At 37.0% G+C, this 14,482-nt stretch overlaps 1 protein-coding gene across 1 annotated transcript in view; it reads left to right on the forward strand.

Annotated features, from left to right (window-relative positions):
* The window catches only part of TMEM132B (transmembrane protein 132B), a 206,118-nt gene that overhangs the window by 148,560 nt on the left and 43,076 nt on the right, over window positions 1-14,482 (forward strand). The window contains exon 4 of the mRNA XM_089491063.1: window positions 14,239-14,382. Coding sequence (XP_089347189.1) covers window positions 14,239-14,382 — 144 coding nt within the window. The remainder of the gene's footprint in view (window positions 1-14,238; window positions 14,383-14,482) is intronic.

Here is a 14,482-nt window from a genome sequence, read left to right on the forward strand (position 1 = left end):
TTGTGTCCATGCCATACGCTATGGATAAAATGGTATATGAGTTGGAAGGATGTCCTAGAGTGTCCATTGTATTTTCTATAGTGGTTTCTTGGGGAAAATAATAGGAATCACTACTCTGTATGGGAGGTTTTCACTCACACAGAACTGTAGAGTGGAAGAGTGTACATTCAAGGCCAAATCACTCTAAAAACTGAGCTTTTTCTATACAGATCTTTCACTTACTCAAAATAAGTATCTTTGTAGATTTAAACTTTGTGTTCATAGATATAGTATAATAGTATAACCATCATCTACCAATTATAATTATATTTCACACATTTAATATTAAAATGAAAGCATTCTCATAAGATCTGCAAATCAAAAACTGATAAGCTAATAACTTATATTCATATAAAAGTGTACCCTTAAAATCTAAAAACTAAAAGAATTTAGGGGAGAGTAACACTGCATATTCATGGTGCAAATCAATAGACTCTATTATAAAAAGGGAAAGTCAAGTATAGTGCACTCTGATGTTATACTTGTGACTTGAACATTAGCTTTTCTTTTATATAATAAATTGAATCTGCTGACGTTCTCCGGAAACGATTCAGATATGTACTTTATTGTCTGAGCGAGAGTTATTTATAGACACAAAGTTAACTCATCAGTAACCAGAAGGTCATGTTAAACCGGGATCTCAAGGTTTTAGTTAGAAGAACTGAGTGTTTTACTATGTGTATCACTGCGAATAATGTTGCCCCAAAGGCTTGAGTTCCTTTTTTTGTACTGACACATTGCCTTACAAAGATTTCCAAAACACTACATATGAATCTGGTTTGACCCAAATAGCATGTTGCAATGAACATCCCTGAATGAGCACAACCTTGGCGAGGTTCTCGCTTGCTGTTTGGAAGCAGTATTTTGAGGGGGAGGCAGCATTTCAGTGTGCACATTTGTTCATGGATATTGTTTGTCCAGGGCATATTTTGAGAAGATAAAAACAATGTTGCAGCTTGAACTTTTCATAATCCTAATGGAACTATAATTAAAAAATTCCAAATCTATGGCAATGTTATTCAAAGTAATGACATCTACATTGCGACATGTCGGTAAGTGCTTTAATTATGTATAAGTTTCCACTGAAAGGTACCGTATTTGCTCGATTATAAGACAAGGTTTTTTCCAGAGCAAATGCTCTGAAAAATACCCCTCGTCTTATAATCGAGGTCGTCTTCTAATCAGACCTCAGAAACATTTCTGCTGGGGCCATGCTGCTTACCGGTGCTTTGGTCGCGAGCAGCGTCTCTTCTAGCAGCAGGAGAACAGGAAGCTAGCAGAGTGTCACATAATTCTGCCTCCCCCCTCTTTCCTCTGGGAGCGGGGCCAGAGAAGTTGCTCGCATAGCCGGGCCCCTGCAGAAGTCTGCGAGTGGGAGATCTGCAGTTCAGGTAAGGGGGTGGGGGAGGGTTTTTGTGATTAATGTGTGAAGTATGTGTGATTAATGGAATGAATGATTATTTAAATGTTTGTGAATGAGTGTGTGTGATAGCATGGATGTGTAAGGGGGGTGGGGGTGGTAGCATGGCATAGGGAGGCCACTCAGCCCCATGGTATGCCTTTTAACCCCCTATATGCCAGAGTGGCATATCATGGGGCAGAGGGGCATATAGGGGGTTAAAAGGCATATCATGGGACAGAGTGGCAAATAGGGGGCAGATGTGCATAACTGGGGGGGCAGGTTGCCAAATAAAAGTAAATAAAAAAATATATATTTTTCTCAATCATAGCTTTTATTAAATATGAAAAAATAGTTTACAGGAATGAATATTTACTAGTAAAACTTTTCCTATAGAGTAGTCTTATATTCAGGCTTTTTGTTTTTTTCCTAAATTAATATTTTGATTTTGGGGGGTCATCTTATAATCGAGCAAATACAGTAAATAGGGGTATTCAGAGGCATCTTTACACCAGAGCAAGATGAGGTTCTTCTAGGGCCAATCTATTGTCTAGGGGCCCATGGTGGGTGAACTATATGTACAACCAGCTGTGTTTTTGTAGTGTCATACCTGTCAAATGAAAGAATGTGGAATATGAGATGACATGGAGTGACCGCTAGCGATGGAGGTAAATTTCAACAGTAAAAAGTTTCCTTGGGATACAAGATATTGCATTCCTTAAAATCTCTTGCAAAATATCTTTTAATGCCAGAGTAGATATAATATTTTTGATTTGCAAAGCATTTAATTGGTTCAGGATATATATATATATATATATATATATATATATATATATATATATATAGTTCTTGCAGTGGTTGCATTATGATGTAGGTATTGCAAACTGCCATTGAATTGTTTTTTTTTGTAGCACTGATGTCTCTTCTCTTGCTCTCATGCATGGTTATCAGACTGGTAAAGACTCAGGACACTAGGTTATTCCAGTTTTTTTTCTCTTTTGAGACATCAGCTGCTGTCTGTATAAGATGAACCATAGCTCTAGCAGCTAAAAAAGAAACGTTATATTGTACAATCTATGCAAGTGTCAACGTTTGAGATTATATGCAACTTTCTAAACCATGCACAAACAGAGATTATTCACATTTAATTAATTACATGTAAAATTTCCAGTTAAATTGATTGATATGTTTAAGAACAATGTATGAACCTCTTATTCCTTTTGTACAGGCTTACTGCCATATAACCATGGCTTAATATATTATAATACTGTTTTGACATACCACTCTCTCTCTCACACAAAATATTGGGGATTTTAATGCTATATAGCCAAATGTGTAATAATATAAACTCTCTCGTCCCATAACAAAGTCCTCAAGGTTTTTTCTGATAACAAATCCTGCAACACCCAGCATAGAATCAAGTATAAGATGCCAAAAAACTATAACCCTACCCTGCAGCATCTTTACCCATCATGATCAAAGCTGCCAAACGCTTGACAAAGTGTGAATGATTACATGTATTTTTCAGAGAACATGGACTTTTTTTTACAAAGCTACTGTATCATACTTATCATTTGTCCCATAGATATATTTAGTTAAACGTTACATATTATCCACAAATTGCTGAAAGTGCATGTTCTGAGGCTACATGCCTCACCTATGACATGTATTATGAGTGAATCTTTTGTGTAAGCAATCCCATCTTCACTTATCCCCACTTAAGCACGGACAAGCCGCTTTTCTTTTTTGCTGCTCATTATTCATTTTAATTTAGCAAGAATAAATTATCCCTGTAATGTTTTCCCCCATTCCTATTTGTTTATTAGCAGTATGTGCACTTAACTCTGAAAATGCAGGGTAATAGTTATGGTCGATTGACTAATAAAGAAAAAAAATGACAGTCCCATCGTTCATGTGTGCAGATCTTGCAGCATTGCAAGAAAACATAAGCACTTAATTCGCTTTGTGATTTAATTAAGCATTTCAACTACAAAAACCCCAGGGCACTTAGTCACAGAGAGGTGGTTGGTTTCCAGTACAGATAATTAGACTCCAATTTACCTGAATGTTGTTGAGACGGATGATGCTGAAATAGGAAAACAGTATTAGCTTCTTATGGCTATTTTTGCAGTTGTTAAGTACTTGCTTTGCCATTTCTTCTCATAGTCTCTGTGGAGTGGTCGTACGAGAAGGTGTACAGAATCATTAGTGACAAGTTGTGTCGAATGTAATAGATCACACTCACTTGGCATGACCTAGTCTGTTGTCACTACAGCTTGGAAAACTGGTGACATATGTCATTGTTGCATCTCCCAAGGGTGCCACTGATTCAACTGAATTGGTTGGAATGGCTGGGAAAATCTCTCTTCTATGATCAGGAGTACAGCTTGTCTGCATCTGACCTTTTTAGTTACAGTTGAGGACAAAGTGGAATTACTTTCATGAGCACCGTGGACAGGGCAGCATGAGTTACCACTAACAGAGACTACTCCATACTTTGTAGGGGAAATACTGTATATAAATTACATATAATTACATATATTATACACAGAAGCACTGACAAGATGCCTGTCTTTTTCTTTTTATATTTCCAATTAAATTTATTTTACGGTTGGAAAAACAGTTACACGGATTTATAATATAAAAATATCTTTGCTACAATATTAAAAAAGTAAACGTCTTGTCTAATGTTAAATAGAAGATATTTGAGTTTGGGTTCCTGGTTCTGCCATCAGAGTGCTGTAAAAACCAACAGTGGGGATAATTACAATTCCAGTAGTGTGTATCAGCAGGGACACAATGTGTTTGCTCATAACCTTGTTAAATTACCCTGTTGCCATCTGGTTCTATACAATAAGGGAATGTGCTCTAACCAATGGAAGCAGTACTGTATTTTATACCTAAATCTGACCTTCCAGCATTTTTGGTGAGTTGAGGATGGAATTGAACTTTTAAGAATATTGATGGTAATGTGAACACGAACATTTTATAAAACTTGTTTTATTGACAGTGGAAGCATGAAATACAGCAAATACATATTGCACATATAATTGCCGAGCTTGTTTCAACAGATAGAATGTTGTTTACTATGAGTAATATAGTTTCCAACCTAATTAAACCCAGTTTGGTCTCTGGATGGAAAGGCCATGAGAGGGGGCCGGTCATCACAGGGTGGCAAAAAAATATTGTATGGGGGTACATACCGGTCATTCAACTTAAGGGCCTACCATTCAATATACTGGCAACCTTCAGAAAAAAAGGGGGCAGGGGAAAGGGGGTGGAAGACCCTTCAGACGCTGTGCAGGCCCCTCGCAAACCCCCCCTCGCAAACCCTCCCTGGCTCAGAAGATCAGAGACTACAGTACCAAAGGCGACAGCTGAGTTACAACGAAACAGCGGCCAGAATCAGAAACATATAACTCAAAGTGCGGTGTTTGTAAACCCTATGTACCCGGTAAGGGGTGTTAATTGCTGGTTCATTTCCTTTCTTATCTGAGGTACTTTTTGGGAGGAAGCAATACCAGCCCAGGAGCAACACAAAAGAGCAGTAAGCTGCTCTAAAAAAAATCCTTATACACAGATATGGATTTTTTTTTTTTTGTGTCATGAGATTCTCTGTATTTCTTTTTTTATACACATATATACTACTGAACTTTGTTGGAAACTCCTCTGCTGTGTACAGGAGAGTTAAGTATAATACACCTACCACACTGTTTGCTATACATTTGTACTTTTTCTAGACTGACACTCTAGAGGTGTGTGGCGTTGTTGAATCTACACCTGGGGCTGTGTATATTTCATTTTTCCTAATCTTTTTTTAGTTAAAAGCTCATGTAAGCCAAGTGTAAAATGCTTTTGGAAAGCATAAGGCGTGTATGTATATGTGTGCACAAAATTGTCGTGGCTGCACGTCCTGAACGGAGTAACTTCACTCCTTTTGAATTTGGGGCCCTTTTTACTTATTGAACCCTATATAAAGCCTCAGAACACGCTAAACCCTGCCCTCTGATAATCATACTTGTGCCTGCCATATTGTATTTATTCCTAGTGTGCTCTATAGTGTTGTTTTTGAATCAGCTTGATCCTGACTATCCATAACTCCGCTCGAACCCAAAAGGCTCAACCTGAGGCGGAACCGGTGGGAGAACTAAGAACTCTTCTGAGACCGATGGGCTTTTTCTTGTGGGGGCACCGTATCCTAGAATGCAACAGCGTCTCCCCTGGGATGCTGAGCATGACAACGAGCTGTCAGAATAAAGTGCTTTAAAGCCAATTAAAATTTTGTGGTGCAAGACATCATCTGTCCTGTAGGATGTCCTGGCAAACATAAATATGATGTGCGCAGGTCAAGAGAGCTTTAAAACCATTAAATGATTTTTCACATTGAAGTTACCAGGCAGAAAAAGCTTCACATCTGTTGATGCTATTATGAGCTTCCTTTTGTTAGTAAAAAGAACAGGAGCAGAGGCAAGCAAAATAATATCTATTGAAGATTTTAAGAGAGATGGAGTTTTTTAATACGCTGCGTATAACAGATAGCTTTCCCACTGAACAGATCAACCAAAGCAAGAGAATTCTGCTTTGTCCCTTGTTAGATTAGCCTGTGGGAATTATTTCACTGAAGCCTAATGATCACTCACACCAAAAGGGTGACCACCCTTTTTTATTTGATTATTTTGGAAGTCATATATAGAACCTCTAAGCCAACCACAATAGAAGTCCAGGTGTTAAATTACATTCTAATGCTACAGAGCTGAGTCCATTGTTCCTCACACTTTGTAGTTATGTGCCCTGCACTTGCATCAATTGGCATATTTTTTTTCTTTTGTTTTAATTAATTACCTTTTAAAAACTAGCGACTGTTGTAAGATGCCAGAAGTGCTATTAGTAATTTGTGTATTCTGTTTTAAATGCTCTGCATTTTCTGATTTATTTGTGCGACAAGAATTGTTATTTATTTGCCCCTGTTTTTGGCTTTCTGCAAATAATAAAATAATAAAAGAGTTAGTCTTAGTTGATTACTCAATAATTGTTACTGCATGTTCCTTTTACTTGAATGCAGGCAATGGATCACAAAACCAGCAAAAATAAGGACATTTCTTATCTTTTGTCATGTCAGACAAAATGTATTTATTCCAACTGTGCTAGAGTGGAAGGCTCAAACACTAGAGCAGTTATTTAAGATAGTAATGGTTTGTTTTTTACTGCCAGTTAGCAGAACTCCATACCTAGAACATTCTGTAAAATAGCCAAAAACTTTTTTTGGTGCTGGCAGGAGGCCCAGTAACACATTATAGTTTAATGCTAGTAAATCAGATATTGAGGGGATAAGGGCTACCTTTCTTGTTTCCAGTGTGAACGCCAATTGTAAAAAGGAAAACAGGCTTTATTACCGATTATTGCTATTAGAGAATTGGCACCATAAAAAGAAAGACATTGCATTAAAATTTTGAAACTGATGTCCTTGCTGTGGCATCTAATCTTTGCAGATTGGGAGCCCTGGAGACTTTAGTGAGGGGCTCTATGACTGACAAGGAAGGGGAACCTAATTAGGGGTTGGAGATGGTGGCCATTTTTCTCGACCAGATGAGAGCATGGAGAGGAACAGATACCCCTATTTCTTTATATCTGGTACTGTTGGTATGTCTGGTTGCTGGTTCTCTTTTTTACTGTCACAACTGGAGGTATGGCCCTTGGTAGCAGATGAAGACGCACATGCATGCTAGCCAGACTGATGCCAGATACAATGACATACCTATGTTAATAGTGGAAGGCATGGACGATCTAAATGCGTGTGGTTTATTATGAGTGTGAAATGGTTGATATTTATGTATCTCGAGCAAGGACCATGATTATGTTATGCTGTGGCCCTTCCCACCCCACAAAGGATATAAAGTTAGAAACATTATTTATCTCTTTTATGTTATTTAATGAATAAACACTTTTAAAAGTCACTTCAGACTGTGTTGTTGTCTGATGATTGGGATTTTTGATAGGATAAAACTTATGTTGTTGCTTAAGTAAATGGAAAACGAAGCATGCTTAATATTTCTATAGATCTGGGAGTTGAAATCAGGGATAATATGGAAGATGACAGTTTAACTTAAAGTAGACAGATCCCCATGTAGGTTTTATTATTGTATTGTCCTTTAAAGGCCCTGAAATACTGTGATTCAGTATCACTTGGGTCTTTGGTTTACATATAAAGATGTCAAATTTCTCTGAAGTTCTCTAGACACCAAGTTGCTGGGTTATGCAGTAAAGCCAATTTCTGTTTTGCTCAGTGATTTAGAATTAAACAATTCAACCAAAAGGTTTGAACTTTGAATAAAACTCTCCTGAACAGATCCACTATTGAAGGATGCTGGAGATTGTGAAGGACAGTTGTACAAATTAACCCTTTTTGTATATGTTTTTTTCTGCTATGCTTTATTGTTTTACAATTATACGAAGAGTATTAACAATTACAGCCAAAAGAAGAGTGGATAGGATAGGAACATTACCTTTTGTATCATACAGGAGTGGTCCTGCAACCAGGTATTCTAGGCACCTGCCTGAGATGCCTGATTCATGGGGGCATGGGGCAATGACACGTTCTTCCTAGAGAGAGACACACCTCTAGTCTGTGTGGCGGCAGCAGCAGCATATTTCTATAAATATTTCTATTTGTTTTCATATTAAGAACAATCTACAAAATCTGTTTGATGATTAATGTGATAAAGTCTGACCTTTTGCAGCCAGCACAATCTAGACAGCATCATTTGAGGTCCAATTTGTCATCATTTCACTTTCATGGGAATATTTAGGTGGAATAAATGTTGAAATGTTAAAGGTTAAAAGTAAATTGAGGTCACAGTTTTAACAGCCAAGGACTAAAAACTCCAAGTGACCTTAAAAGTAGGTATAATAACCTTAATAGTGGTATAGATGTGGGATAGATCTCATTATTTTAATTAGATGTCTTAGGAATGGACTTTGCAAAGGTACTGTAACATAGATTCTGCCATAGCATGCTAAATGACACATTGCCTCTTTGAGTTGTAAACTATGTGTGGTATGCTCACTTCAAACAGGGTCAGGACAGCTAGGAGGTTGTAAGTTAAATGCAGTTTATTGTAAACAGCAACAATAAAGAAAGTCTCCACTTTTAGGGCATGCTTCGCCCTTAAATCACACAGGTTCTTGATACCAAATAAAAGTACACAAATAAACAGACAGCGCTTTCAAAAATAACCAAAAAACACCTCCACAAAGAATAAATGACTTTTATTATAAACAACATAAATACAAAAAAGGCTGTAATTTAAATATACAAGAAAAAACTATACTTGGACTTAACAGCTTATTTTTTCAGAACTACTGGAGTTTACTATATCTACCATGGCCTTACCTAGTGTTCATGCCATCAATATTACATAACAGCTTAAGTCTTCCTGTAATATGCATAAAACACCCCAAAAATCCAAAATGTCCCCAGTGGTAGAAATCAGAAGAGCATGGACTCACAAGCTATAAAGATATTGATATGATATAATAATACACGTGTATCGGAATACAATATGGATACCATGACTAATTGTTTGAATGCTAAAATTACCTGAATGAAACACAAATATGCTTTTTTTTTGTTTTGTTCCAAAAAAATTAACTAGCTGTTAAATTGTCCTGTTAAAATTAGCATTTGGTTATTCCGTTACTCAGATATGCATTAAACTTTATATAAAAGGCAAATCAATTGTCCATTTTTTCTAAGTCATGAGTGGGCATCGGAAAGAAGAATAAAAATAAATTTTTTGTTCAGCTGACCTTCCTTTACAAAGGCAGGTCCATTAACAACTGATACATTTTATCCAAATAATGCCTCTTGTTTATAAAGGCACAGATGACGTTTAAACGGACTGCAGGTATTCAAATCCTTATCTGCTCTCCTGCCAACTTGCTCATTCGCATTTTCTGAGTTTGTCCAGACCAATGAGGTGGCAAACATTTACACCAGCGCTGCAAAAGAGCTTATTCATATTTAAATAAAGCCATTATCTCTGCCTTGAGTTTCAATAGTTTTATTCTCGTTCTCTGGAGTATTTCTCTCTGCACTGCCATCTAATCAGCTTTAGCTTTTAATTAAACAGCTGTCATTTGCTTCCTAATTCTACTTCGACCTGATGTTCTATTAAATTTTAATTTACGCTAGGCTGGATAAGGAATATATTCCTTCAGACAACAAAAGAATACTATTAACAAGGTTACAGTTGTAATTAAAAAAAAAAAATAAAGAAAAAATATTAACCACTGTGTTATTCTTGTATAGGGACTAATGGAATTGCAATATAGTTTAGTTATGATTGCCCAATATATAGATCCAGAACAAATTAGACAATTGGTTTTATTCATTAAAGCATCATGAAAGGCCAACCTTTTGGACAAAGTTGCCTAAAAGTGATTCTATAGAACTCAGGGGATCAGTAACCGTTAGACAGTGCATGGTCATGTGGCACCACAATGTTATTCCTTCCAGCATCTAGGTCAAGGGTTACTGGCTGTACTGCTGCCCATTAACTTGACTTTATTAAGGAACTAGAATTCTTGGTGGGACAGAGAGATATTAGTAACAGAAAGAGAGTGCAGAATCTAATTGTGGAACCTTTGTTGGCAGTATTATGTTCATAAAACAAGATTCTATTAGTGTGGAAAAATGTAAGTAAAATAAAACTTGTCATGAAAGACCAAAAAGCCATTATTGTGTATAAACTGAAAAAGAGATGGAAAATAATTATAAAGTTACAGAGAGCAAAAACAGGGCAGGAAGATATAATCCAAACCTTAGACCTTCTGTATCAGTAGTTCTTAATCTGTGTCAAAAGCGATTAGAAGTTTTGTGTACAGTATTGTTGATTTTCAATAGAGTCTTTATAAATAAATGCAGTGAGATAAGGCCCCCATCTTATACATGGACAGCAATACAACATATTTTACAGTAAAAAAAAAAAATGCCTAAATTAAATAGCCCGCATACATAACTGCGGACTGTCAGAGTTTTACTGTAATCTTTCCACAAATGAACAAAAATATGATCGTGGTTATCTATGATGAATGAGGTCCTAATCGCCATATGACGTAGTCACAAAAATTTGTTGTAAGTAATAAACTTTTTTTGAGGGTTTGGCTTTAAAATTTTGTAGCTTCCTCAATACAAAAAGACTTTTAGACAACTTTTTGACCTTACGCGCAAAATTACCCCCTTTCCTTATTTGGGACAGAATCTCTACTGCAATTCATGCATACGCTGTTGCGGAACCTTCTCAAAGTAATCTGTTTCTGCTTCTCCTCATATAGCTCTCAGGCATAAATGCTAATATGTCTCCCTGCCAGCTGTTTGCTTACTTAAAATGTTCTGAATGACCTTCAGTGGCCACTATGCATTATAAACGCGTCCTGTCACTTTTTGGTTGAGGCAATGCAGGTCTACAAATTCACCATGGTTTTAAATGTCTTGCATGAGCTATCCCAATATGTGAATTCAATGTAGCAATAATTCTCTCTTTTATTACTTGTAATTATGTTGCCTCATATAACCATAGCGAGCAAAGCTTTGAGAAAAGTGAAGTCAAATAAGAAAAGCATTTACACGGCTGAAACACTAGCTGACCCATTTACCTCAGTCCATAGAAGCAGAAATATTATATCATAATATCAATAAAATGTATGAAAACTTCACTGCTAACTGTGACAACCAAAAGTTAAATTTAAAGCCCATGTGCTTAATAGCAAAATGTACTTTTAAGAGCAAACAATTTGATCTATGCTCTGCGCTAGCTTAATTGTTGGTATATGCATAGATCCAAACATACAAAAAATTCTTCACAGTATACCAATATGTAAACCTATTAGCTGTCATTAGGATAATGAAAGGATAATTAACTGGTGTACCATAAATAATTTTTTACTAACATTTATATTTATATAAATTATGCTACATACAAGCCCTACTAAACTATTCATGTGACCAAAGGCGTACCTAGAGGATTTGGCACCCAAGGCGGATCCTATATTTGACATCCCCCACCCCACACTTTAAAATAGAAAAACACCTTCACTCTCTCACACTCTCTCTCAATGTCTACCTTCTCCACAGACCGCTTCCGTATGCCCGTTTCCTTTCCTGCTGCTCTGCTTCTTCTCTTGCCTCTTCTTCTTTCTTCTGTCTTTTTCTATGTGTGCTTCTCCTTTCTTTTTCTACTTCTATGTGAACCAGGTCTCCTGGAGCACTTCCAGAAAAGGACGGACCTGCGGGGCACACCCTCTCCCTTGATTGAAGGAACTGGGGCTGTCCCTGTGGCTCCACCCTTTTGTAGAAATTCTTTGAGAGGCCAAAATAATGAAGACAGATTCGCAGAATAAAATACGTTTCTGCTCCTTCTTTCTTCGCAAATCTATCTGCCTCTATTTGGGGAGAAGGTGTGCACGGAGGCTCTTCCCTTTTGCAGAAGTGCTCTGGGATGCCTGGTTCATGGAGAAGGGGACAAAGAAAAAAGACACAGGGAGAGTGTGTAGCACTGCCTTGATGAGTGGCCCCCTCACCCCCCACACCAATGCCACTGCATGTGGCTATATCATAAGCAATTTTAGCTAATACTAGGTCTTCCTTACTGATTACAATTTTGCAGAACCAGAATATCTGTGGAGGGTATCTACAAAAAAGAAATTAAAAAGTTGTCTTCTCACCATAGCAACCAAATGGAATTGTCTTCGTGTCTGAACTATTCCTTTGGTTTTTAGGGTTCACCCCATTTTGCACCAGAATTGCTTTTTAGACATGAAATCCGGTGTTGGATTGGACCTGGCTCTTTCACATAAGTCGGTGATATCCAGAACCATGGGTAAAATGGCAATATTTCTAGGATCAGCTTGAATATCAACTTGGATATCAGGTGCTTCACAGGTGGTATCCCTTTATCTCTTCAGATGTAAAGCATGTTTAGACAGAACAAGAAGGCAAAATGTCTTTTAGAGGGAATGATGTCTGATTATGTGCATGTGAAAGGTATATGTAATCTTAGCACAGCTTATTTAGGAAAATGTATGTTGCCTAGAGGCAGACTATAGTCAGGTGGTGCACTACCACTTTGTAAGAGGTTAAATTTGAAGTTCAGTTGAAGTTGCAGAAAGTCCAATGATGTAACAGCATCAGCATATATTCGGTTTTATGCAAATATACATATACTATATCAGGGTCACCAATGGACTGCACCTGTTAGTCTACTCCTGGTAGTTTTGTACTGTAATAGTTAAATGGATAAATTCAAGCATAATGGTATTGACTTATCTTATAGCTTTTAATGGAATACCCTGGAATTAATGTATCTAATGGAACCAGCGAAGACAAATGGCTGAAAATACCAATATGCTAAGTTATGATAAACTGTCATGGAACTCATTTTTCAACAAAGTATACAAATACCAACAAAATAATAATGCTAGAATGACCCCCCCAGGCATTTATCACTGGTATTGTCTGGTAAGCGCTATAATTCCTATGCCATCAGCAAGAAGAAATGTATTCTGAACTTGTATACAGTATCATTAAGAGGTCACAGTCCATCGTTACCTACATTCAACGGGCAGAGAGAGCAACTCTTTGAAGTAATTAATCAAACTGCAGCCACGCAGAGGTCTGAATGAAGGCTGTGCTAATGGAGTCATTAGTAAACCGGAGCTGTTAATTCATCAAGGGGCAAATATGTAGGATCTAATGGTCAGTATAATTTCTGTAACTTGGGTGGGATGTAAAGCACTTAAAAATTGATTCCTTATCCTTGCAGACATCTCCTTAGAGACACCTGTGTGCGTAACGTACCTAATCTCCATAATCAGCCAATATCTTCATTTAAGAAACAATTTCTATGTCAGAGAAAATACTGTCATGCTTTATTCTTTTGCTTTACTTGCCCACTTAAAATCTTTATCCATGAAATAAATGAAGAGCCCCTCTTTTTTAAAGTAATTTCTCTGGTAACTAAGCACATGGCCATGTTACAAAAGTGAAAGATACATTTTTTTTTGTTTTTGAATAGTGTTCACATAATGTATTATCCTACTGTTTGTTGATTAATTAATTCCAAGCTGTTTATGTATATTATCACTAACTACGTACCATCTGTAATAAAACAGTATAGTTTAAATAGTTAAGCAGTATTATTTTGAATGTATAGCATCAAAATTTGGTTACGTAAAAATGTTTCTTCTAATGTACCAAAACAAACATTGCATTTTAAGTTGTTTTCTTTTTGCTCCCAGCCGTGAAACATATTTGTGAGGATGGTGGTGATTTGGTAAAAAATGGCTTCACAGATGTAAAAGTAAAATATTATGTGTTTCAATATTATGGCAGGACAACCCTCTGTCAAAGAAGGCTTTTTAAACAGATTTCCATGTGCTTACATAACTATATCCTAAAAGAGATCCTGGTAGGGACATACAGTTATCAATATCATTAACCATTACAGGGACAGATGACCTAGGGCCAGGCACTGTAAGATTGTAACCTCTAACAACTTCCACCATCCTCTGGGAATTTTATTTTAACAGGGTCACAGGTTGTTTAACCCCGAGTTAGACTGTGATTTAAAGTCCATAGCAGTGAAGGATGTATTGAAAAGCAGTCACGCTGTTGCATGTCAAATACTGCTTGATATTATAAGTAAATACTACATTTTTATTTTTACTATGCATGTATTTGTAACTGTGTGAGATCATCTATACAATGTGAGGTAATTGTTTCCTCTGCTTTTCCTGACACACAGGACAGTGAACTTCTTAACACAGCCATCTTGACAGGAAGGGCAATGTCTATCCCTGTGAAGGTGGTAGCTGTACAGGAAGATGGGTCTGTGATTGATGTGTCTGACTCCACTGAGTGCAAGTCAGCAGATGAAGATGTCATAAAGGTGAGATTTATCTTCAATGCCATCAATTTAAGGATAAGAACACCATGGAGTGTGTGCCTGCACCTTGCACAGCTGCCCAAAAAAACGGGCTTAAACAGAG

This window comes from Sceloporus occidentalis, unplaced genomic scaffold (assembly GCF_023333645.1).
Source record: "Sceloporus occidentalis isolate IW3139 unplaced genomic scaffold, rSceOcc1.0.p SCAF_48, whole genome shotgun sequence".
In the NCBI taxonomy this organism is placed as follows: Eukaryota; Metazoa; Chordata; class Lepidosauria; order Squamata; family Phrynosomatidae; genus Sceloporus; species Sceloporus occidentalis.